Source organism: Ursus maritimus, unplaced genomic scaffold (assembly GCF_017311325.1).
Source record: "Ursus maritimus isolate PB19 unplaced genomic scaffold, ASM1731132v1 scaffold_1, whole genome shotgun sequence".
Lineage (NCBI taxonomy): Eukaryota > Metazoa > Chordata > Mammalia > Carnivora > Ursidae > Ursus > Ursus maritimus.
In genome coordinates this window covers 52,857,537-52,883,111 of record NW_024423343.1, presented here as the reverse complement: position 1 = coordinate 52,883,111, position 25,575 = coordinate 52,857,537, and the positions used below count along the sequence as shown (strand labels likewise).

The window sequence follows — 25,575 nt, the reverse complement described above, 5'->3', positions numbered from 1 at the left end:
TCTTCAAAATATTTCTCTACGTGGGTTACAACTTCCTCTTCAAAGACAATCTCTTCTTGTTCTTGTCTTTTTAGTACTTCTGCCACTTGAAAGAGATTATCTTTAGGTTTGACACTTACCAATGACTCAATGAAATTAAGACACATTAGGAGCACAGTCATTTGTAACAGAAGAAAGAACAGGCTTTATCTTTCCCAGAGAAGAACATCACACATAGAACTGAACATGAATTTTACAGCAAAGAAGACAAACAACACATTAAAAAAGAGTAGTATTAGGTACCTCTAACAGGTGCTGTTACTTCTTTTTTAGGAACAAGTACTTTTTCTTCTGTGACAACTCTCTTGGGCTTGATGGGCTCTTGAAATTTAAGTAGAAGGATATTTTATTGTCAGAAACAGGCCGCCCAGGCAATACCTGCTTTGTCATACTTTAAACAGAATAATTTTGCAAGTGACTCTCATGTGATAGATATACAACTGTTCATTTATAAGAAACTCAGATGTTCCATGAAAATGATTCTGAACCTCCCTGGGATAAAAATATACAAAAATACACAAATAAGTTTGAAGTAGCAGAGCCCAAATGTGAAATGATGTTTAGTGTTACGTATCTCTGCTTGTAGGAAAGATCCTTTACTGAAAAGCTAAATTTCCTTCTGGATAAGTATACTTTCTGAAAGTGCAGAGAAGTTACTTTATAGTTAGAAAAAAAAATGACTAGCCACTGAGTTAGATTTTTTTTTTGTACCTTTAAAATAACTTTAGAATAAACAGTTGTTGAACTGTGGTCAACATTGTTATATCATTACACGAATTTAGATAAGTCAGAAATGTGCCAAATGGTCACTGATTTTAAATCCAAGCATTCTATTTTATATATATTGTAGCCGCAGCTGTTGTGTAATAGGCTATGGATACATCTCAAAATAACTTTCTTTTAAAGGTAGCATTACTTTCTTATCCTAGGTTGACACACTTTTTTGTCCAATAAATCCTAATGACTAACTTCAAAGACATACTTAACAACGAAACAAAGCAAACATAGCCACTTTAATTTTAAAAGAGACATTATAAAAGACCACGATTTTGGAAAGAAATGATTATACCTTTAACAGCTGGCTCAGCAATCTGCTCTTTCTCACGTTTGGTAATTGAAATGTGTATTTTTTCCTCAACAACTTTCTTTGATTCTTCAGGCACTTTAAAGATATTAATTATTGAAGAGCATTAAAACCAACCACACAAACACCATGCACATAAAAATACACACAGAAAAAACTGTGAAGTATTAAGAATCAGGACCACAATACATTCAGTAAAAACAAAAACCAGGAGACAGGTAGAAAGACATGTTCATAGAACTTGAGTAACAAAGATGTTTCTCGGAGTTATCACTCTGCAATGTACCTTTGGGTGGTGGAGGTTTGAGTTTCTTGGGAATGGGCACTGGGACTTTTTCTTCAGGGACTGGTTTCTTCAGCACTTTAAAATATCGACAGTAACAGATTTAAAAACCTGAACCAGATTTCTCAAGAGGAGCGAGAACAAAAAGTTAAGAAATACGATGTACAACACAACACCCCCAAACAAACACACAGTTTGTGTGCTGCCACTTCAGCATGTTAGCTTATAGTACGACAGACATGCAGGTAAAATGGGTCTCTCAGAACTGATCATGTTTTGCTCACTCTACCTTTAGCTGGTGGGGCCTTTGGCTTGGTGGGAACTGGTTCTTCTTGGACAGGCTTTACTGGGAGAGGCTTCTTGGGTTCTTTAAAAAAGTACATACAGTGTATTTAATGTTAGATTTTGGAATATAAATAAAAAATGCTATTTCTTTATATATCCTTTATCTACCGTGTAGCCATAGCCTCTAGGGGTGAGTGAGAATCACAGGTCCATGTAGAATAAGGTCTAAAAGCCCTGAACAAGCTGACAGTGCCCTGTCCTCCTGGCTTTTTGTTTCAATTAGGTCATTGTAACTCTCTCCTACATACTAATAGTCTCATTTCACCTCAGGTAGAAAAAATCATGGTTAAAACTTCTTTCTATATAATATTGGGTTTTATTTATTTATTATTTTATTATGTTCAATTAGCCAACATATAATACATCATCAGTTTTTTGTCTTTTTAATTATTATTGTGTTCAATGAGCCAGTATATAGTTCATCATAGTTTTTGATGTACTGTTCAATGATTCATTAGTTATATAAAATACCCAGTGCTCATCACAACACGTGCCCTCCTTAATACCCATCACCTGGTTACCCCATCTCCCCAGGCCCTCCCTTCTATAACCCTCAGTTTGTTTCCTGGAGTCCAGAGTCTCTCTTGGTTTGTCTCCCTCTCTGATTTCTTCCCATTCAGTTTTCTCTCCCTCCCCCTATGGTCCTCCATGCTATTCCTTGTACATAATATTGGTTTTTAATGCTATCTGTACAAGTTCATAGAATGTTTTCAAAGTGAAGCTATGAAACATCAGAAATTCGGTAAGTGAAATGATATTGCTTCATTTCAAAATTCTAGAACTTATTGAGTAAAATAAATGAATTGTGTGGAGCCAAAATTATACACCTACAAATCTGATGATCATTAGATATAACATAACTGCTTCTGTTAGCCTTCTTCTCTATCTTTACTTTGGAAGCAGTCTTTGTCAAGTTTTAATGGTGGGAACCCTGAGGGAGTGTATTTTTCTATCATGCTTGGCAGTAACAAACTTTAGAATAACAGATGTTCAGACATTCCATGTATCGGAATGATCCTGGGCACTTGCAGATAAACTTGTAACCCTTCTGAGAAAGGAACTTTGGGACATTTGCTATTTTGTGTCTAAGCAAAAATGAGGGAGGAAATAGATACCCAGAACTAAAGTCTAATAGTAACCTTAAGATTCACAGAGCCTTTTTTTCTAGAAGTTATCTAAGAAAAAAAATTCTAAATTTGTCAAATAAAGTTCTTTGCAAATTTCTTTGGTATCCAACTTTTTATCCTGCTCTAATGGAATCTGCATATATTTAAGGTGATGTCAGGTTTGCAGTTTTGCTCATACCTGTGACATATTCTTCGTGCTCTTTATACTCTCCATAATGTTCAAATTCACGTTCCTCGTATTCTTCATACTGGTCATATTCTTCTGTTGGTTCATACTCAAGTTCTTTATAATCATATTCTTCATATTCATCATATTCCTCTTCCCGCTCTACTGAAACAATTTCTTCTTCCCGGGTGTAAGACCATGCTTTCTCTGCAGTTACGGTGACTTCTAGAATAATATTGAGAACAGGCAGCATTTTACTTGAAGCTCATTTAGGGGTGATAGTGACAGTGCACTTTGATTTCATTCTTATGTGATGGATTCATGCACTGGTTATGGGAGAACCTGAATGCTTTTCCCGGTCAAGGTATTACAGAGTGTACATTTACTATATATGATTTCAAATGTTAGATTTCCTGCCTTTACTCAACAATAAGCCAATAAAGGGTGGGAGTCAAATTAAAAAGTAGCAGGCAAAGAGCTGTGTAGTTTCATGCTTCAGTTTAATACTTATTGAAAGCACAATATACCTTTCACGGGAGGAGCTTCTCTTTTTGGAACTTCAATGGATATCTTTTCTTCTTTAACAGCTCTTTTTCTGAGTTCAGTGACTTTAAAAAGAGTAATTGTTAAAAGTGAATTATGAGATCTCGAATACAGACATGTTAAGAGATACTGTGTACGAACAATCCACAGACAACGACAACCATCACCATGCCCGTCATTCACATTTCTCATTTACATGGCAAGACAAAGCAACAGACCTGGAAATAAACATGGTCTAATATACAGAAGAATACTTTTTGCTAACCTGCTTAATGCTTCAAAGATATTAAATAACTTTTTTGGAAGATCAAGTAGTATTTATAAGAGAGTTCAAAAAGACAACCAGACAGTAGCAACAGTGACTATCAAATAAGCATTGGACAGAAACCTGAGTCCCATAAATAGTGTCTTCATCTGAATTCTAAAGTATTTTCAAGAAGCTCCACTGGCATAATGTAGAAAACTCAGGATTTAAAAAGTTTTAAATATTATCAAAGATTGCCACACAAAACAATCCTTTGGGAAGATGAGTTTAGTATACAGACAATAACGTATTAGAAGACAAGTACATTTTAAAGGAAAGTAGACATTTGGGGGAGCTTCACACTTTTGTGGAAAAGAAAGAAGAGAGTGCTTTCTGGTATCTGAAGTTGAGCTTTGAAGTAATATGAAAGACCATGTGTACATTACTTATCTTGTAATGTATTTAAATTATTTTCTCTAAAGATCCCAATTCCACTAGATTAGTTTCAATACCCACATGCTTATTTTGATTTTTGAAAAAGTTAGTATACCTTTTGCTGGTGGTTCCTCCTCTCTCCTAGGTTTGAGTTTTGGAATTTTTTCTTCTGGAACAGCTCTCTTGGGTTCCTCGGGCACTTTAAAGACAGATTTCACTTTAAGAACTGCTACCCTCATTCAGACCATGAAAGGCGGTCATATAATAGTAACTCAGACATAAAAGACTTGACATTTTCATTATTTCAAACACGAAAAAAAAAAAAAACAAACAACTATAGCAACGAAAACAACAACAACAAACACCCATAACCAGTGCATTTGGTCAAGAGAATAAGGTAAGTACAATAGTCCGTGTATTGAAAGGTCACATGTACCTCTTGCTCTTGGAGGCTCCTCTTTTTTAGTTACAGCAACATGAACTTCTTCTTCTTGAGTAATTTGCATGTGCCTCTCAGTCACTTGAAAGATAATTTTAGGATTAGGGAGGTAAGTTACTTAAAGTAGATTTTTTTTTAAATATTTATTTATTTATTTATTTATTTATTTGGGTATTGGCCAGAAAGTCCTGTGATTTTAGACTACGGCAATTCACAACATACACACAAACTTCACAACAAGTAATACTCCCCCCATAGATAAGGCAATAATACACCATAGCCTCCAACATACACCAATAACCTCCATGAAAAAAGTGTGACCCAAGGACAGCAGTGAGAGGATGAAAGACAAGACATGTTTCAGGTTTTCGTGCCGGAGGCTTTCATTTACCTTTGGTGGGGGGAGGTTCTTCTTTCTTAGCCACTTTTGGAGGAACCCTTTTTTCTGGAACTGGCTTCTTTGGCTCTTCCGGCACTTAAAAGATATCAAGCAACACGGTCAAGCACATAAGATGAAAAAACGTTAAACACAGGCACTACTTTTCTTGATAATGTTGTAAAAACTTGAAGAATGGACCAATTTAAGATGAAAAAGACATTGCTCAAGAATAAAGTAAAGCCCAGGATACCTGGTGGCACCTTTTCCACTTTGGGGACTGCAGCAGGGACTTTCTTTTCCGGCACAGGTTTCTTTGGTACTCCAGGAACTTGATAAAGATTAGGGGAAGAATACAGAAGAAGTGACATTTGGGGCTTAGAATTCAACTTGCGAGAAGATCATACGTACACACACACATTAAGGACTCGATTCGGCATAAATGTCTATACATCGGTGCTGACAAAACACAGGCAGCACGCAAACGGAAGGCATTGATACAGCCATTAGGACAAAGGGTATCATATTTCTTTGAGAGAGAACTGTACCTTTCGCTGGTGGGGGCTCCTCGATTTTAGCAGGAATTTTCGGTTTCAGTACAACCTTCTTCTCATGCTTCTCCACCACTTGAAAAGATGATAAAACGCACTTGTAGAAATACCCAGATTTCTTTTCAATAAAAATGTAAGCAATCTGTTTACTTAGACACGATAGTTATCAATATATTCAATACAAGTGATAGACTGACGGCAAGAGAAGATAAAGGACGGGACAAGCCAAACACACATAGGCTGAAATCAGTTTAAGGGTTGGTATACCTTCTGCTGGCTCGGCTTCCACTCTCTTAGAGATAAAGTGCACCTTTTCTTCCACAACGTATTCCTCAGGCTCTTCCATCACTTTAAAGACATCAATTTTAAAGAAAAGTTGTAGTGTTTTTCATGTTTAATTTCAGCTGTGATTTATTACTTCGAGGAGTAATTAAAATAATAAAAAGTTTAACACTTGCCAAATCCCCGACTGTTCCCATTTAACAACCCCCCCCCGAAGTGCATTTTAATCAAACCGTATGCCTTAATAAAGAATTTGGGAAATAAGTTTCAGTAATTTGATTTTCAAGTGTATCATAAAGATAATAATGCTTGTATTCACAGGAAGAACAGGACAAGTACAAGACATAAAAACAACCCTAGTGGCTAAATTAATAAGAACACAAGCATTTGAAGATAAGTTTCGAAAAATAACAGAGCACTCTAGATTTGAAGGCTTCAGGGCAGGAACACACACTTGAGGAAACATAAATTGGATGGTAAAAAAGAAAAGACCTGTATTACATGTGAAAAACCTACTGGTTTGGGACTTGGAAACAAGCTTTTCCCCCTAGTTTTGTGGGGGCAAGTATGGTAGAAGAGGCAGGTGTCTTTATATGGTTTTCGAGCCTATTCGTATAAAGTTACAGAATAGGAAGATCTAGTTGTAGACACATCTCTTTACACTAGAAGTAAACTTAACAGGCTACCCATCTTTTCCGTAGATCTAGACTTAATGAAAACACAGTATCATAGAATGTCTCTCCTTTTAGCTATAATACTGAAAGAGATTTATAATGCATACTGTCAAAAATTGAAATCAGATTCATGCAATGAGAACTTTCTTTGTGTACATGTTACGTTTGGTTTCCCAAATATGTCTAGAAATGTTAGGGCCCTCTTCAATCTATCAGATTCCTGACTTATGCCCAAAACCTTGGCCTTTCCCAGGAAGCACAACAGAACCAGTGGGCTTCCTCTTGGGAGTCATGTCCCATCCTGCCCTGATCCAAGCCATTCCATTAAGACTGAACATTGGGATTTTACATGGGATTTTCTTCACGTAGACAAGAAGTGGGGCACCTTTTATTAGTCAGAAATGCACTCAAGGGCATCTACATATAGAATTCCATTCATCTTTTTTTTTAGGAAGAGAGTTAATTTGTTATAGAACTTACTGATTTTTCTTTGAAGCACAGCTACATTAGAACTTTCTTAGGAAAGTTCTTTCAGATATATTGCTTTAGCCAGAGTGCTGGACTTTAGCAGTAAACCTAGTGATATCTTAATTCACTGCAAAGGACTGAAATAAAGCTCATTATTCAAGCCTTAAGAAACTATAGAGAACTAGTATTACAGGTATAGGGATGTCTAAACAAGAAGCTAATTCAATCGAAGATATTACATAATTGTTTTCTCCATACATGAAATATAAGAAAGACCCGTGTGTTCAGTGCTTCACTCTCAAACATGACCTTGACTTCTGGAATGTAATAAGGTAATACAATTTCTTATTCACTTAAAAACTGTGAGTCAGGACACATTAGTGACTTGTGCTGTCAACACTGCTCTATGTTCCCCATGTTTTAGGCATTAGACTACCAGGCGACATTTATGCCGGCCCACCCTGCTGAAACCAAGTCCGGTCTACTGAAAGGATAAATATAGATGGAGATACCTGCACCATTAATTACCTGTAAATATGAGACCTCCTTCCGCCCCATATAGCCAAGTAAGAGAGGATAGACAAGCAGTACATTGGATTTTTACTCTAAGGAATGTTCCTGAATCTTGTGTTTTGATCAAAATATACATCTAATGAGGCCCTTGGCTGTTCAAGGAATTTGTGTCCACTTTCATTAATCTGATCAACAATCTGTGAAAGAAAAGAGCTCATCAAGATTCCAGAGCATCTCGAACTCATTGGAATTGTTTACCTTCATACTCTGTAACCTTCACTTCTTCCTCCTCTTCTCTTTCCTCTTCTCTATAAACTGAAACGGATACTCTTTCCTCTTCTTCTGAATAACTCCACTCCTCCTCTGTGGATATTTAAAAGATAATATGTAATTTAAATTCAGCCTCCTGAAAATACTGGTAACAGCCATGTGTTCCCTACAGTTGGATGGTGGTTCTTGCAAACTGCTGAGTAGTGCTTCCTCATTACATGGAAGAGAGAGCTGATTTAAGATAAGGGGACAGTACAGCCCAAGACTGAGAAGAATATTCAAGTGACATCCAAGTGTGGCCATGTTGACAATTATCACATTTTCAACACCCCTTTCACTGTCTTGAAATGATTTAAGACCACTGCAGACACAAAAGACTCAGTCTCAGAAAGCTACGGCAAGTAGACACTGAGAAGGACAACTTCTAAGGCAAAGAGTCACATCCGGAAAGAAAGAGTTTGAGGTAACACACACACCCATTTCTCCCCTCACATCTGATTATATACCTTCGTGTCGCATGACTTCCACTGTTTGAGGAACTGCAACAGACAGTCTTTCTTCAGCAGCGAATCTTTTTTCTTCTACCACGGTTTTCTTAGAAACTTCAGCTTTAAAAAAGCATTAAGTTGAAGTGTAAAAATCAAGAATCTTAACAATCCTCTTTCCCTAAGAGTTTGGGGAAGACATGCACGGTACTCCACTCTCACTAATAAAATGGGAAAACGAGTTACGCAACAAACATCACGAGGATACACACACATACCAATTCCATCAGAAGAAAGACGGAGGGACATACAAGAAGACACCAGATAGAACTAAGCAAGAACTCACAGGCAACAAGATTTTCATAAGAGATCTGAGACAAATCCTACCTCGGGGAGGAGGAGCTTTCTTAGCCACAGGAACCGGGACAGGAACTTTCTCTTCAGGGACGGGTTTCTTACGTAGAACTGGCATTTAGAAACATGCACTTTCAGATCTTCAGAGTTATCTCACTGAAGCCCAACCCCAAACACAGATGTACACCCCCAATGTATTCATATCACAAAACTAACAAAACCCTCATCTGCCTTCTTACGTGAGGTTATACAAAGACGGTCTTGGAAAGAGAGACAATACCTTTTGGTGGTGGAACTTCTTCCTCTTTTTGAGGAACAGGTCTTTTTTCTTCAGGAACTTTCTTCTTTGGTATTTCTGGCACTTAAAGAATAGCATTTGATTTTAAGATTCTCAGAAAGGCAAAATAAATGAGCAACACAGAATGCCCATTAGAGAAGGCATGCAATTAAAGAAGCTTGAAGGAAAGACAAGGTTATTTATGAAGATGCAATTAAGTACCTGCCGGTGGTGGTGATTCCTCTCTTTGAGTAACAATGGTTATTTTTTCTTCTGTGACAACCTTCTTCTGTACTTCAGGAACTTCAAAAGACATTAATTTTTAGAAATGACTTTGTATTTTCCAAAGCAGCTAATTTACAGCTATTTTGTAAGAAAGTAGGCAGGTAGACAGACACTTTCATTGAATTATTACTCACACCATAAAACACTTGTTTTGAATTAAACTAACTCAACAGATAATTAAACACAAAAGTGTTTTGTACTCAAGACATAAAAATAGGGCTCCTTTACTAAGCAAGGTACTATACCTTTAGCTGGCGGGACTTCCTTTTTCTTTGCAACAGGAACGGGTATCTTTTCTTCAGGAACAGGTATCTTTTCTTCACGAACAGGTTTCTTTGGCACCTCTGGGACTTAAAGTTTTTAAAACAGAACATTAGTTCAATATATACCACTTTTATGAATGGACATAGACACATACACCAATCTTTAGTAGTTCATTAATGTCATAGAGTTTCTATACATTGACAAAATAATGCAGAAAATTAAACTATAATAGTAAAAAGATCACAATGTAATAAATGTCACAAGTAATGTTATAAAGGCATTCAAGCAATTAAACTGAGTCATATACACAAAAAGATATGTACAAAATTCATTATAAATTGGTATGCTTTTGATAAAAACAAATTAGCATCTACACAAACAATACAGAGTATAGGTATAGAATATAGCAAAGTCTTGGTAGGTTTTGTGTTAATAAATGGAATCCATAATAACAATGGATTTATCTAAGACTATCTTAGACTAAGACATATTTAGAATAATTTTATCTATAGGACACCATTTCTTTTCCATTTCTCTTCTGATTTTGTTTTTGGTGCAACTGTAGTGTGTTTAAAACTTAGGAAACACTCGTTCTCAATCTGATACCCATGTGTCAATGACTTTGGGTAGCTCTGTGTACGAAATTTTGTGAGTATATGCATATATGCTTTTCTCTAAGAGGCTCCATGGTTTACAACAGGATCTCTGACCCAAAAAGGTTTACAATGGCTTAGTTTATCTATTCTAAGTGTTGATGATGTGGAATTTTTAACTGACAGGTGTATTTTAACAGCATGCGTTGCTGGCAATAATTGTTTCCATTTTAAATAAGATAGCAGTTTTTGTGAACTCCTGCACTTCTTATGCTTGCATCTGTAATATCCTGATGTAATTATGCAGATATATACATTTATGTCTGTATATATTATCTATACATGGGTGTTTATGCATATGTATGTGTGTGTGTGTGTGTATATATATATATATATATATATGTTACTATGTATATTTGTTTTTAATGGTAAGTGAGACATGCCTCTGTGTCTCCCTCCGGAATGAACAGTGGCTTTTGGTATTAGTACTGGTTTTAGTAATGTGACCTTTTAATGTATCTTATTTTCACATAACCATATTTTAATGATTAGATAATCAGGAATCATTTTTTTAAAATAAGACCCAGAATTCTGAAAGAGTCAAGAGTTTGAGAAAGATAGAAACAGATTTGGTTTGGGAAGAAAATGGAAAATGGGAAGTCAGGGAAAATGGGAACACTATTTAAAAAGTATGATTTCAGTAAGCGTGGTTTTCCTAAATTGGAAGATACCGAATTCTTATTGAATCTCTCTGTAACAGACCACAGAGGTATGCAGTTTGTAGCTTTGTTGCATCCATAAAGCTGTGTCTTTTACATCACCAACCCCCTCCCCCCCGAAAAGAAACAAACCAAATTCAAAAACCAAAATAAAGGATTAGCAATTGAATCCAAACATATGTATATGAAATTTCCTCTGACTAGTTAATGAGATAATTGCAACGCTTATGGCAAATACTGACATTCAGTTAATGTCAGGAAACAGGGTCAAAGTAAATGTCAAAAATCAATGTTTCCAACTCTTCTAGACTTGTCGCTATTGACTTTTCAGAAGAGTGGCGGTCACCAGCAGCACGGTATACAACTTCATCTCGTTAACATTCAGTTCTGTCAAACGCTTTCCAGTCGTGACTTTTTGTAACTCATCATAAGCTATGGAAGTGTTTTTTATTAAGAAAAATCACATAGATGAGGGGTAAAAGAGTGTTCCTAGAAACGTGCCTGTAGAAAATGAGTTTCACAAAGATTTCTTCCTTAACAGAAGAAAGATAGCAAAAATTTAAGACAGCAGTTTGACATAGTTACTTCTTTTAAGACCACTTTCTGGTGGTGTCTTTGGAATGTTCAGTGTCATAAATAATGTAAGTCAAGAGTTACAGCCTTGGAAGGTGACCAACAAATGAAAACATCAGGCGCATCTAAAAGATACAAAATAATAAGACAGCATGGTACACATAAGAAGACCATATAAAGCAAAAGACTGGCACTTGGGGCAAATGGTTGCCCCCTGATCAGTTCTGGGTACCTTTTGGGGGAGCAGGTGGTTCCTTTTTGGGAACAGGAACAGGCTTTTTCTCCTCTGGTACAGGTTTCTTGGGAACTTCAGGAACTTTAAAGATAACATCGTTGAAACAATGTTGAGAATTCTAGTTTCCCCGTAAGACATTTAAGATTCCACTAAAGCATAAATCCTCAGTAAGAGTGTAAGAATTTAGGCAGTCATTAAACATGCTCTACTTGCATGTATGCAAGTAGAAATGTATGCAAAATAAATCAATACCATAGAGACGTGACCTACATTCCATGAAACGAACACGCCCTTAGTATGGTCTGAAGTTACTGATACTTGTATAACATGTTACCACAGCTAATGAGATCAACATACACAGAAAACGTTACAAATCGTTTACAGATGCTGTTCTGTTAATACACAGATCCCAAAGAAAAAGATACAAAAGGACAGACACTTGAGAAATTTATTTCAAAAATATTATTCTACCTTTGGCTGGTGGGGGTTCCACCTTTTTAGGAATGGGAACAGCAACCACTTCTTCTGGGACTGGTTTCTTAGGTAGTTCAGGGACTTAAAAAAAAAAAAAAGTGCCATTTTTGAGAAATCGCGTGTTTTTACAACAAGGCATATGCTGTTGCAGGTCAGAATTAAAATAAAGAGTAGACATGTCTCTTTTACGCCAAATGAATGCAAGGAAACTCCACGTTAGACGCAAGAGGCAACGGACCCCGGGGGGGCGGGGGGGGAAGAGGCGGAGGCTAATTAGAAAGCGTTGTGGTTATTCTTGACCTTCAACTGCAGGAGTCTCCACTTTGCTAGGAACAGGTAGGGGCCGCCCTTCCTTAGAGGTGCCAGGGCCTCAGACACCGGTTTAGAAACCACATTTATAAAGCAACTGCATTATAACAATTGTATTAGATTATCTTAAATATTTTTTGTATCCTAAATATTTAACAATTTGGGTGGGGCGTGTGGGGGAGGGGAGCCCTGATTTGTAGCAGCTGCCAATTTCCAATTTCTGTGGTGGTGTAAATACTGCCACCCTGGCACACGAGAGAGACACCATGGCGGTGGAGTCGGGAATGGCGCGCAGTAGCCCACTGCAATCTAGTACTTCCACCGCGCAGGCACAATCGATGGAAACCACCTCGGAATCAGAGAGAATAATAACACGCGGAAAAAGTGGAAGTAAGGAGTTTTGACTATTATCACAGATTTTAATATAATTTGTTTAATTGTGAGTTTATGTAGTTCACCTTTTAACATGGAGGTGTTGAACACCGGCTAGCAAAATTCCTGCAAACTTCACCATCAGCTCTGCTGAGCTGGCCCGACCTGGCTCCAGGACATCACATTTCTATTTCCAAATAGCTGGTCACCAGATTGTAAGGTCCCTAAGCCCGGGCCAGAGCCTCCATTCATTTTCATTCCCCTCTCCTATGAGCTCCTCATGGCCTTCCCACCTCCCCTGGAATGTCCATTGTACCTAGTGGTTGTAGGTCTGCTGACTGTGTGACCAAATCCATTCTGCAATATTAACATATCCAAAGGCTTACCTATGAAAATTCTAAAAGATTTTAAACTTAGAAGGAATCACTAATACCTTCAGGTGGAGGCTCAATCTTTTTGGAAACAGCAACGTGAATTTTCTCTTCGGTAACAGTTTTCTTCTGTACCTCGGGGACTTTAAAAAACGTACATTTTAATTACTGGTATGCCATTATTATGGGTGGTAATTATAATTCACAAAGAATATTGAAATACAAATTAAAACAGAGACAAGTGTGCAATGAAAAGACGACAGAGAGCTACAAGGAGACAGAGATGCCTTCATAATCACAAATTAGGTATGAAGAAGACGGATAAAAATTCATCTAAAGCCCTTCCGAGCCCCCAAATTCAAATGTGCCTTATACCTGTGACTGACACCTCCTCCTCTGCGTGAGAAGCAAAGAACATCTTTTCTTCTGAAATAACCATCTTCTTTGTATGCACAGCTGGTACTTTAAAGAGAGTATTTCACTTTTAGTATTTCTTTTTCTAGGACAAGATACCTGATCAAATACATATGTGTATGTTTGCACATGTGTAATATACATTACGTGTAAGTCTTTAGACACAGAATGAGTGGGTTAGTATGAGTAGCTTGAGAATAAATTCAGTATTGACAAGAATACAAACCATGTTTTGATATATAGGGACAAACGATCCATGCAGCCTTTATCAAACATTATTAAATGGGAACCAAATAGACACAACTTCTTCACACGTAAATGTAGTGCTTTTCCAAATCCATTAGGGTTTATGCATATAAACGAGAGGATAGGGAATATTATCTGCAATGGAATGCCTTGCATAGTGAAGTTAGAAGACTATTTATTAAACAAAACCTTCCTTAAATTAAAAAAAAACCTGTAATTTTAGAGCAGAACCAGAAACAAAGGGAATGTTATTATTTCCTTAAATTATACATATAATTATACATATGTGCAACTCAACATAAGATATATACTGGAGAAGAATGTATTTTGGTAGTTTCAAATTTGTGAATTGTTTAGTAATATATGTACACATATACATAGACATAAATAGAGATGTTTAAAACTTGTAGCTGGCAAGACAAAGATGTATACCTTTCACTTCAATAACTTCTTCCTGCACAGGAGTCCGAGAAGGTTTTTGTGGAACAATCTTCTTTGAAACTTCAGGTACTTAAAAAATATGTACAAATATATTTGTATTGTGAAGAATATTGCTTTGCCCAAAATTTAAAAATATCTTAGTTTCGATGATCATATAACTAACATGGGAATATACAGCAGTAAACAGATGACGTGTGTACGTGGTATTAGAAATGTTTTAAATCGTAATACCTTTGGTGACTTGAACTTTCTGTTCCTCCACTCTTCGAGAAGTCTTTTCAATTTTTTCAACTACTGGCTTCTTTACAACTGCAAGCATTTTAAAGAAATTGCAGTATTTTTAGAATTTCTATCCAAATTCTCTTTCTACCTGTGTATCTATCCCCCTATGTATCTACGTATATTTATATATAAATATATATGTATACATGCATATATACATATATATATAATCTTTAAGAAAGAGACAAGTTTGGTACTCTGAACTTTAAGTACAAATTTCTGTACCGCAAATATTTTGGTTCTTTTAAAAAATATTTATCATAACCATCTTTTTATCATCTTTTCAATTTTTGCATTAAGTAAATTAGATATTCTTGGGAAAAAATTCATTGATACAATAAAGCTTAGAGAAGAAGTTGTGCCTATTGGATTGGACTGGTGACTTATACATCTTTGCCAAACAAGCCATGATAATGATGTGGATGTTCTGATCTAGTTCAATAATTCCGATTACATACCTTTTGGAGGCGGTGCTTTCTTTTCAGGGACTTTTGCTGGGATTTTCCTCTCGTGCGCTTCTTTAATAAAAACAGGAATAAGAAAGTATGCTTAAATAAGTAAGTTCTAGTAGATCATATAAACTGCAAAGGAAATAAGGATATATATTTGGGGAAAGTATGGTGTCTGGGATCTTTATGGCTAACGTGATCCCTGGCGCTGGACTTTGAAGCAGGATGCAGCAGAGACACAGAGGGAGTGGAAGCAAACCCTGAATTTGTGCATTAGAAGACCGCACTGGGAATTCCGGGATGGGACTCCATGATTCGACTTCACAATGTCAAAGCCTGAAAGTGACTTGAAGAAACTTCAAGAGTAAGTTTCTAAAAAGGCCTAACCTTAAAAGATGGAAATGGTCATTTCACTGCTTTCCTATCTATCCAGCTCAGGTTAGTAGCCCTGAAGACATCACCCACTGAGGAAAAGAGAAGAGAAGACACCCAGTCGATACACACCTTCATAAACCTCCTTTTGCACTTGGACCACTTCTCTCTCTTGGTAAGTTTCCTCCCAGTCTTCCTCCCCTTCGTCATAACCTTCCTCCCTTTCGTAGTACTCCTGGCCTTCCTCGAAGTCTTCCTCCCATTCCTCGTGAACTTCCCTCTTCGCTTCTACCTTGGCCTCCTCATAGTCTTCGTCTGGTTCTTCATAGTAAGGTTCCTCATACGGTTCCGTGTACGGTTCCACTTCCAGTTCGTCATAAGGTTCTTCCAGAGACTCGATGAAAAGTTTCTTCTCCTCGTAGACAGCGCGCTTCTTCTCATACACAGCTTCTTGTTCTTTGTGAACCTCTTTCTTTCTGGTTATGGTTGTTATTTTTACTTCTTCAGCTTTGGAGGATACATCAACAATTTCAGGAGCTGAAAATAAATAAATAAATAAATAAATAAATAAATAAATAAATAAATAAATAAATAGACAATATTAGCATATTAATTACATTCATGCCATTACTTCATAAACCAAAGTCTATGTTGTGGAACAATATCAGTATCTCAGGTCTCAGTATAACTTCAATAATTTGTTACATTTTCTGGGTATTGGTTCCATTCACATTTTTGTTGGCTATGGAACACGATGAAGAGTATCGAGATGCACTCACTCTCCATTTGAGGATTTTTTCCAGGGTGAACAGAATGGTATTCAGTAAATATCCAATGGACACATCTTCCATTGTTCCACGGGAACTACAGTTTATAAAGACCCTGGTGTCTCACGGGATATTTTAACATTTGATCATTTAATGGAATTTACATGTAATGTTAACCTCTATTTAAGTTTCCAATTCTTTCAAAGAAACATTTCTAATTTTAAAGCTATACTTTTGATAGTTGAATATGACTCTATAATCAGTTTAATAAAGATAATACTTAAAATTATGTAACCAAATCAATTAGTTGCTTTTATAATAACAACTTTTTAAAAAAAATTAAGGCTAACATTGTTTACATGATCCTTAGAACCTGTGTTAGCTACAACTGAAACAATAAGGATGATGCCTCCCTTTTCTCCCCTCGCCACTGCTGTCTCTGTGTCCACAGCACTGAGGCTGCATAAGCTGGCCTGCATTTCCCTTCCGGGGACTGGAGCAATATGACGTCGTCATTTCTAGTGCTAACTGTAACACGGCAGAGGAGATACCATAACTTTACAATCAGCTAGAAGCCTTCTATTTAAAAATAAGAATCCAAAACAGAGATGCAAATCTCAGAGATACAAAAAAATATTTAATAATATCTTTCCATTTACCTTTTGCTGGAATCAAGGCAGTAGGACGCAGGGGCTTCTTGTCAACCTCTGGGATTTTAAACAATAGAATACACGTTTATTTTTACATTATGCATTGTTTAATGTTTACTAATCCTGAGCACCTTTGTTAGTTATTTGTACAATCTGTGACTACTGCTAATAAACCAAACGCCTTTATAATTTCCAAATTTAGCTCGTCAGCATTGTTATGAGGTTACCATATATGCTACCAGCATATGCTCAGAAAGGCTGAACTTTGATTCTGATTTAAAACAATTTCAATTAACATGAAGCATGAAGAGACTATACAATAAGTCTAATGCTAACAAATAATGTATGTTTCATTTTTTCAATGGTTAGCTGTAAAGTTGAGGAAATACCCGTGTTTTATGAGCGCCCTCATCTGCCATAATGTTTCGCAAATGCCCTCTCAGAAAAACGTCTCTAGGAGTGGTGCCTTGTGCTCCTGGATCCTTCTCCTTTCAGGAGGGCTTCCTTACTCTGATCTTAAACAGGTAAAACTATTTGCTTAAATTTGGTGATCTAGTCTTCCTCTTAAAACTCTTCTAGGATATTGTAAAAAAAAAAAAAAATGGGAGTAATTGAACTGATCTTCCTTCAAAAAGCGTTTTGTTTTTCTGCAGGGACTGACAGCTCAGGTGAGCCAGGAAGGGTTCTGAGTTGGGCTGGAGCAGCCACTGGAAATTAGCATCAGTCCTTGGCTGTCTATCGGTAGGACTGGATCAAGAGCAGCTGTGGGACGGGTGGGCGTGCCCTCCAGAGATAACGAGAGCTCTCTGGTGTTACCGCTGTGTGCCATGGGCAGACACAGGCACAGGAGGATGGGGAGAGAAAAAAAAAAAGAAAGAGTAGAAAGCTGACAAAGGGAAAGCAAGGGCTGAGTTCTAGGGTGAGAGTGAGTGGAAGGAGAGCCTCCATTTTGGGAATTCAAACTCTTACCTTCCTCCACCCTCCACTATTTGGGGTTTAAAATTGTTAAATGGGAGAAAAGCAGTAAGACTCAATTTTCATTAATTAATGATGATACCTTTAGGTTCTTCTTTGGGCTTCGCGACAACTTTTTTGGTATCTTTCTTCACAGCTTTTTTGGTCACTAAAAAATAAGATGTCAGATGTAAACAGGTGAAATGCTTTCATGAAACAAAGAGGTTTTACTGAAATACTTTATTTTTTCATATGTTTTGATGGTAATGAGACTCTTGCAACACTATTGCAAGACACCTGTTTCAGAAAGGTCTTGCACTAGAATGCAGAACATGCTTTTTGGATGGAGATAGAGTGTGTAGGGTCATTCTACACCTTCACTGATTTTATGCCTGCCTACAGTTTTAAAACACACAGAACGTGAACCTAATTGATACCATAAATAGAAAAGGTGTGCTTTTCCACTTTGTTTCACTTAGATAAGAACATTTTAAATTTATCAGGATGAAGAATAACAAGTGAATTAGTAAGATTAAAAATCCTATCTATGATATTGTGGAAATTTTCTTTGTTGTTGCTGACATTATACCTTGATCATAGCTCCTACTTATAACTTGAATTATGGCTCTGAATATTCATGAATAAATAACACTTTTTAATTTTTAAAATATGATTTAATTTCCCAAGTTTCCCAGTGGGTAGTCGAACTCAGCCATGTTGACCGTAGCGCTCAAAGACTAAATCATTCATTAAGGTAAATTATTATTCCTGACAACAAATACAAATGGAAATTTATGATTTTTGATTCTTGTTCCTCTCTGCTATTAAAAGTAGATGAAATATATTTAGCTGTTCATATAAATTACAAAAATGCTTTTATTTGTTATTGAGATGTATTAGTCACAAAACTGGAAGGTTTTTTTGTTTGTTTCTTCACTTAATTTTCCCAGAGACCGTCTGAAAACTAGCTCAAGCTCTTGACATCAGTGGTAGCAGATATTGGAGTGCTAGCAGGCCAAACCCTGGAAACTGCTACGGAAAAATATGACTATGGAGAAATCTGACTTTGATATGCAGAATTTTTTCCTGAAGCAAGGGGAATTCTGACAGCAATTCTCAATGACCCAGGACCCTAGAAAGTCCCAGGTAGTCTGTTGACTGATTTAGTTGAGCGGCTTGGGGGACAAATAGTCTAATTCGTCTACTGAAATATTTGAAAAGGGAAATTCCTTGACACATTCAAGAGCTCCTTATTGGTGCACTCATTCCTTAGATAAGAAAAAAATCAAATACATCAAAGATATTCTAAATCACATTTTTGTAACAAAATAGCAAATTTTAAAAAGGTGTTAACATTGTAATTGAGAAAAAAACACTGTAACTTGCAACATGACCATAAACTAGTATGTTTTATTTCCAGAATCTTCACTAGAAGTTAATCCCATTATTTTATTGTTATATATATAGTTACATATAGTTAAAATATATAAAATATGAAACGTGAAATCGACTTGCCATTAATGTTTCAGTGATTACATTAAGATAAAATATTTTAATATTAAGAATTGCATTTGGTTTGTCTGATGATTTTCAGAGTTTTAATCACGTCTTATACATTCAGTTAGAGCAAATCATTTACATTTTGAAAGGCAATTCAACTTGTTGGCCACTAGAGGGCCCACATGTTGCATTAGACCACATTTTCCAGGTCTGCGATGGTTGACTATGTATTTTGACATTTAGGTGGATAACATAAAATACCTTCAATGCGTTTCGCTGGTGGTTTCTTTTCTTCAGGTGATGGTAGCAACAGAGGAATAGGAGGAACAACCATAGGAGGGATTTCTGAAGAAAAGAAATGCCATGATCATGGTTTGGTTTCTTATTTTGTGTGAAGTACAGTGAAAAGTCTTACACATTCCTTTCAGAAATCAAATGTGTTATAGTACCAGTTCATCAACCAGAGCAAGTAAAAATAGCACATATAATTGTTACTACTCTCTTGCTTTGATTTGTAATTACACGTGAAGAGTATGACATGCAAGGATGTGCTCTCTCTGCTCTGGTTTGGCATGGCTAATTTCCTAGGGGTACAGAATCCTGTTGCTGCAAGCCCAGGCGTTGTGCTGGGTCTTACCTTCCGGAGGTACTGCTCTGATAGGCATGGTTGGGATTGGAACTCTGGAGTCAGGAATATCTGGAAAGGAACAATTAATGGTAAGCACAGAGGGACCGAAACCACAGATATGAGACAACGAAGATGTGACTGCCAGGCGTTTCAAGCAGCAGAATCTCATACACAGACACAGCGATATTAGGGTTCTTTTGCGTGGAACCGCATAGGCATGTTCATTCCCTGTGAAAACTGTTGCTGTTCTATGGCCACACAATTTTGTCATGATCCTAGATATCAGCTGAATGAGACCTTATGATCTCTAATTTCCTAAGCTCACAAAGCCTAACATTTATATTATTTCCTGAAAATTATTTTACCAAATAATATCTTACTGAAAAACCTAAATAATAATTTTAGACGTTTCGATTTGGCTTCTATCATTTACAAAATTCTATTTTCTATTGAATATATTTGAGCAAGTGCTAGTGTTCTTTTTTTTTTTTTTTTAACTTACCAGGAGGCTTCATCTCAAGCTTGATTTCTGCAAAAGAAAAAAAAATGACATTTTTGTGTTTAGAGTCGTCTGGGAGGGATTGCTTGTTTCAGGAATTGCAATGTGGCTTAAACAGGCTGTTTTCTGACCTTTCGTTGTTAAGTACAGCTCCGCTGTGCTTCTTGCTTCACCTCTCGGTTCCAGTCGAGCAATTACTGAATAGACACCTAAGAAGAATCACCAAACGCTTGTTGTCTGTTATGTTTGTAAATAACACTTCTTTACTTAAATCAGTATGGATTTATTTACCATTCTCTTTCCTAGAAAAAGTATTCTATATAGAATTACAGAGTGTAAGTGTAAGCTAGGGTAGAAATATATAAAACAGACAAGATTTACATTATATATTCACGGGGCTGCTGTCAACTAAATTACCTTCATCATCCGGGGTCACATTGTGGATGGTCATATAATGGCAGCGACCATCATTCCTGAAGTTGTACTTCTGGCTCTCGGTCAGTTCTGTTGGCCCTTTGTACCACGTTACAATGGCATCATCAAAGGACACTTCGCATTCGAAGGTGGCCGACTGATGCTCGCTCACCACAATGTTCTGTATGCGCTTGGTAAACTGAATTGGTTCAGCTGTTAAAGTACCAAGAAGATTCAAAGTTAGTTTGTGTCGAGAAGAAATTCTGTGCTTTCCCCTCAGGTACTTAAAGCCGCCACCCATGTATCCAATTGGAAAAATAACAAAGGCTGAATATATAAAACAAAAAGAAAGTGTTCTTTTTTGCATCAGTAACAAGAAATTATCCCAACACTTGAGTGTGTTTCTTCAGGACCTATGTAGGAAAGATTAAAGAAATCCCTGGGAGTCCTTAAAATATTTGCACAAAGGCAATAGTCAAAGGGGCTTACGACCCAAAAGTCAAATTAAACTTTAAAGGGAACATAACTTTACTTTGGGAACTTATTCCCCTTTGAAATTCCTCTGTAAAAGAATTTTGCTGTTCAGGACCTAGGATTGTTTTTTTCTTTTTCTTTTTTCTTTTCTTTTTCATCTTTCTCTCTTATCTCTGCAAAGCTTTTTATTTTTTTAATAATATTTTTTATTATATTATGTTAGTTACCATACACTACACCCCTAGTTTTTGATGCAATGTTCCATGATTCATTGTTTGCGTATAACACCCAGTGCACCATGCAATATGTGCCCTCCTTAATACCCATCACCAGCCTATCCCATTCCCCCACCCGCCTCCCCTCTGACGCCCTCAGTTTGTTTCCCAGAGTCCATAGTCTCTCATGGTTCATTCCCCCTTCTGTTTACCCCCTCCTTTCTTCTTCCCTTTCTTCTCCTACCGATCTTCCTACTTCTTATGTTCCATAGATGAGAGAAACCATATGATAATTATTTTTCTCTGCTTGACTTATTTCACTTAGCATTATCTCCTCCAGTCCTGTCCATGTTGCTGCAAATGTTGAGAAATCATTCTTTCTGATGGCTGAGTAATATCTACTATGTTATAACTTTCCTCAAGAAATAATTTTAAACTCAAGAGGAAGTCTGATCTAAATTACAGATGGCTCATTTTTAAGAGTTCTGAAACCCGCTTTGTGAGCCCATGTGGCCATGCACAAAGGGCCCCGCCCTCCCAGGAATGAATGGCAAGGGTATTTAGTAGGAGAATGGGCTGTGGTAGAGGGTCCTTCTGCAAGATTCTATCTGGAAGTCTGGAATTCAATGTATAACAGTACCAAGAACATCTCAGACATCATAAGTACTCTGGTGAGCCTTTTTTTTTTTTGAAGGATCATATAAGATTGCAATTATTTAAAAAATGAGAAGTGGTTTCAACTGGATCCTTTATATGGAAACCTACTAAAAATTTTTGAACCTTAAAATACAGCCAGGCATTGATATCCACTTAAAGCAAGTCAGAGAAGTTGAAATGTTTGTGGAAATAAGTCATATAGTTGTATTTCAACAACTGTAAATGGGCACCCACTCGAAGTAGATGCTATTTTTATAGCTAAAATGCTGCTCAGTACAGTCCAAGGGTGTCCTCAGCCAGTGCATATGATCAAAGGATTAGGAAATAAATATTATTGCTTCTAAATCTTGAGGTTTCCCTTTATTACAGAGATTTAGAAGGTTGGAATATAATCCTTGCATGAAATAATTATTTTCAAAAAACAGCTGCTAATCACACATGACATATGTTAATTTTATCTAGTAAGTTTCAGACAAGTAGATTCAAATTGATTTCTATAAACAAAATAGATTTTTTTTTTAGATCTATTAGATATAGCCAAGATCTTTTTGCTATAGCTATGAAATCTGGTCATTTCCAAGATCTCTGTCTTAGGATGAGAATCATAAATGTGCGAAATATGGAATTCAGTAAAATTATAAAGAATGATTGAATTTAGCAGAATTATGGAATTTAAATAACTGTTAGTCATGGCCTTGTTTAGATTGAAATCTGCCTTTGGTCAAAAAGAAGCATGCAAAAGAACTGGCGCTTGTGTGAATATTTCCCTTTTGATTTTGTGTACATCTTGAGATGTGAGTGAACGCTGTGTGCTGGGAAAGGAGAACACACAAACACTTTGGAATCTGCGTAATGAATGGCAGGGCGTCCGCGGGAGGGGTCCTGCACCATGTTTGCCGTTGACCTGTGCACCTATAACCCCAGCTGTGGCCGTTCGCCCACCTTCAATTCTGAGCTCTGCAGAAGTTTCAAGGTCTTCATATTTGCAGGTGTACTGCCCCTGGTCTTCTGCCCGAACGTCTGCGATGGTCAGCTTATGGACTTTGTGTTCCACTTCTGTCTTATGTCTACCTTGGGGCTTAAGGATTCTGCCATTTCTGAACCATTCAGATTTTACGTTTGGCACGGAAAATTGGCATGTCATGGTGCAAGTCTGGCCTTCTTTCAAAGTAACGTCCTGAAGATGCCGTTCCCAAGCGGGCTCTGCAGGTATGACACACAAAACCTTTTGTTTACTATCCCACGCAGATGGGCTCAATGGTAAATGAACCTCACAAGGTGTTGTTGTTGTTTTAATAAAACGCTTTTTACTTACCAATTACGGTTAGTTTAGCACTAGCGATGTGTGGACCACACACCAATCTATAATTGCCCTGATCTTTAAGTTGACAGTTCTTGACTCTGAGTGTATGTCGATCACCATCGATACTTATTTCAAATTTATCACTGGGTTCCAGTTTTTCAGTCCCTTTGTACCATGAAAGCTTGATTTCTGGATAATTAATCTTAATGTCAATTTCAAACACAGCATCATCATCTTTCAAAACTGTCTGATTCTCAATGTCCTTGATCAGAGTGACAGGCTAGGAGAATAAAGAATTCACACACATTAGTCACTACTTCCCTTGTAATTCCCAATAACAGTCTGTTCACTGTATTATCCTCATGATTCACTTTACCTCTGTCTGTGACAGCCTTTGCTGGATAAATGATACAAGTTCCTCAAACTCCTTTTCATCCTTCTCTGACTTCTCAATTTCCTCAATTTCCTGAGGAGGAAAAAGTAGAAGTATTACATATGGGAAAAAAATTGAATTAGAGGATGCATGATTATATTCGGCTTCCATGATTGGCCTAGGTTACATTAAATGATCTCAAACAGCTGTAGGGTTCTGGAAATTCAAAGGATATATATTTGATGTTTCAAATGTAAATTTTTAAGATGATGCGATACACAAAAGATCATACCAATCTGTGTGTCTCTTCTTCTTGACTTTGCTTTAGCAGTTCGAATGCTTGAAGAAGACCTCGGAAGTCAGTGATTCCATACATGCGGGCATATTTTTCATATTCTTTAGGATCAACATTTTTGAGAAGTTCCATGATATCGATTTCCTCTTCTTCTCCAGCTCCTTTCTTTAAAATTGGAGTCCTAAATGAAATCAGAAATAAATGTAAATCACCTGTCTTCTACTTATTTTGAATTGCCTATTTTCATTTAAGAATTATAAATACCAATAAGGTTTCTTTTCCCCCTCACAAAGGCATAGAGCTGTGTCCTTTGTTCAAGAAATATTAGTTTTTCCATGTCAACAATAAAAAAAAATGTGGGCTTGGTGATGAAGTAGATTAAGATTGGACCATTGTAATTAAGTACAAACATTTTATCAAGGAATTTAAGAAGGAATATATATATTTGTAAATTTTACAACCGAAGAATCTAGTGAAATAATTAAAAGGAAAAACAATAACAGCAATGGAAGGCATTAATAAAGGATAAATATCATGTCAGGGGGAAGATGTGAGGAAAGCAAATGTTGATTAATTTAATAATCAACTATGTTGAAACATAATTTGTGTTGAAAATATTGGTAATTATGGAAATGTTGCAAGTGTTGATCTAGAAAAGAATTCAGAACATGAGAAATAATACACAGAAACAGAAAGTTCATATCGAGACAGGTACAGATTTCTCCGTAGGCCATTTCCTTTGTCTAAAATTTTAATAAAAAATTGCTTCAGTCTCACAACTTTCTCATGATCATTCAGAAACTGATCTTCATGAACTGCTAACCTACACCCAAGTATTGGGTGTTTGCTTATATGATCTTGTGAGAATGTCCGTGTGCTTCTGTTCATTTGCCATCAGAGGCTCGGAGGGGATGGTCCATGCCTCTTGAGAGATCTCTTTTGTGAATGGAAAATGACCGTGTGTGTGTGTGTGTGTGTGTGTGTGTGTGTGTGTGTGTGTGTGTGTGTGTGTGTCTGTGTCTGTGTGTGTGTGTGTCTGTGTGTGTGTGTCTGTGTGTGTGTCTGTGTGTGTCTGTGTGTGTGTGTGTCTGTGTGTGTGTCTGTGTGTGTGTGTGTGTGTCTGTGTGTGTGTCTGTGTGTGTGCGTGTGTTTTAAGTGAACTTACTTTTTCAGCATTGCTCTAAGATCTCCCTCAAGTTTCTCCTGTTTCTTCCTTTCATCCACCTGCAGGTTAACATTACTTTCAATTTCGCCGTGTTTATTAAATGCGACACACCGATACAATCCAGAATCAGTTTTTGTGGTGTCTCTAATCTCCAGCTTTGCTTCGTCGCCCTTCTGGTGGATAAGAATGCGACCCCCCTGGTTCAGTTGCCTCCATTTCCCTTTTGTCCATTTAACATTTGGGATTGGATCACCTCCAACTTTTGCAATGAATGTTGCAGTGGTTTCTAAGGAAGAATGAAAGTAAATGAATTAAAAACACTTCATT

At 36.8% G+C, this 25,575-nt stretch overlaps 1 protein-coding gene across 5 annotated transcripts in view; it reads right to left on the bottom strand.

Annotated features, from left to right (window-relative positions):
• The window catches only part of TTN (titin), a 266,895-nt gene that overhangs the window by 143,163 nt on the left and 98,157 nt on the right, over positions 1-25,575 (bottom strand). For 2 of the 5 annotated variants that reach the window (XM_040643349.1, XM_040643355.1), the window contains 39 exons: positions 25,249-25,534; positions 24,081-24,264; positions 23,792-23,881; positions 23,428-23,695; positions 23,055-23,315; positions 20,770-20,979; positions 20,484-20,561; positions 20,356-20,382; positions 19,863-19,922; positions 19,487-19,570; positions 17,829-17,894; positions 16,781-16,828; positions 15,487-15,891; positions 14,992-15,051; positions 14,483-14,560; positions 14,243-14,320; positions 13,526-13,612; positions 13,213-13,293; positions 12,096-12,179; positions 11,622-11,705; positions 9,486-9,590; positions 9,178-9,258; positions 8,936-9,039; positions 8,712-8,778; positions 8,346-8,447; positions 7,828-7,941; positions 5,900-5,980; positions 5,630-5,707; positions 5,335-5,412; positions 5,097-5,180; positions 4,703-4,786; positions 4,382-4,465; positions 3,572-3,652; positions 3,057-3,269; positions 1,696-1,773; positions 1,410-1,484; positions 1,109-1,201; positions 283-360; positions 7-85 (listed from right to left, as the gene is read on the bottom strand). The exons of the other annotated variants lie outside the window; for them this stretch is intronic. In XM_040643349.1, the coding sequence (XP_040499283.1) occupies positions 7-85; positions 283-360; positions 1,109-1,201; positions 1,410-1,484; positions 1,696-1,773; positions 3,057-3,269; positions 3,572-3,652; positions 4,382-4,465; positions 4,703-4,786; positions 5,097-5,180; positions 5,335-5,412; positions 5,630-5,707; positions 5,900-5,980; positions 7,828-7,941; positions 8,346-8,447; positions 8,712-8,778; positions 8,936-9,039; positions 9,178-9,258; positions 9,486-9,590; positions 11,622-11,705; positions 12,096-12,179; positions 13,213-13,293; positions 13,526-13,612; positions 14,243-14,320; positions 14,483-14,560; positions 14,992-15,051; positions 15,487-15,891; positions 16,781-16,828; positions 17,829-17,894; positions 19,487-19,570; positions 19,863-19,922; positions 20,356-20,382; positions 20,484-20,561; positions 20,770-20,979; positions 23,055-23,315; positions 23,428-23,695; positions 23,792-23,881; positions 24,081-24,264; positions 25,249-25,534 (4,378 nt within the window). The remainder of the gene's footprint in view (positions 1-6; positions 86-282; positions 361-1,108; positions 1,202-1,409; positions 1,485-1,695; positions 1,774-3,056; positions 3,270-3,571; positions 3,653-4,381; positions 4,466-4,702; positions 4,787-5,096; positions 5,181-5,334; positions 5,413-5,629; positions 5,708-5,899; positions 5,981-7,827; positions 7,942-8,345; positions 8,448-8,711; positions 8,779-8,935; positions 9,040-9,177; positions 9,259-9,485; positions 9,591-11,621; positions 11,706-12,095; positions 12,180-13,212; positions 13,294-13,525; positions 13,613-14,242; positions 14,321-14,482; positions 14,561-14,991; positions 15,052-15,486; positions 15,892-16,780; positions 16,829-17,828; positions 17,895-19,486; positions 19,571-19,862; positions 19,923-20,355; positions 20,383-20,483; positions 20,562-20,769; positions 20,980-23,054; positions 23,316-23,427; positions 23,696-23,791; positions 23,882-24,080; positions 24,265-25,248; positions 25,535-25,575) is intronic. 5 annotated transcript variants of the gene reach the window in all.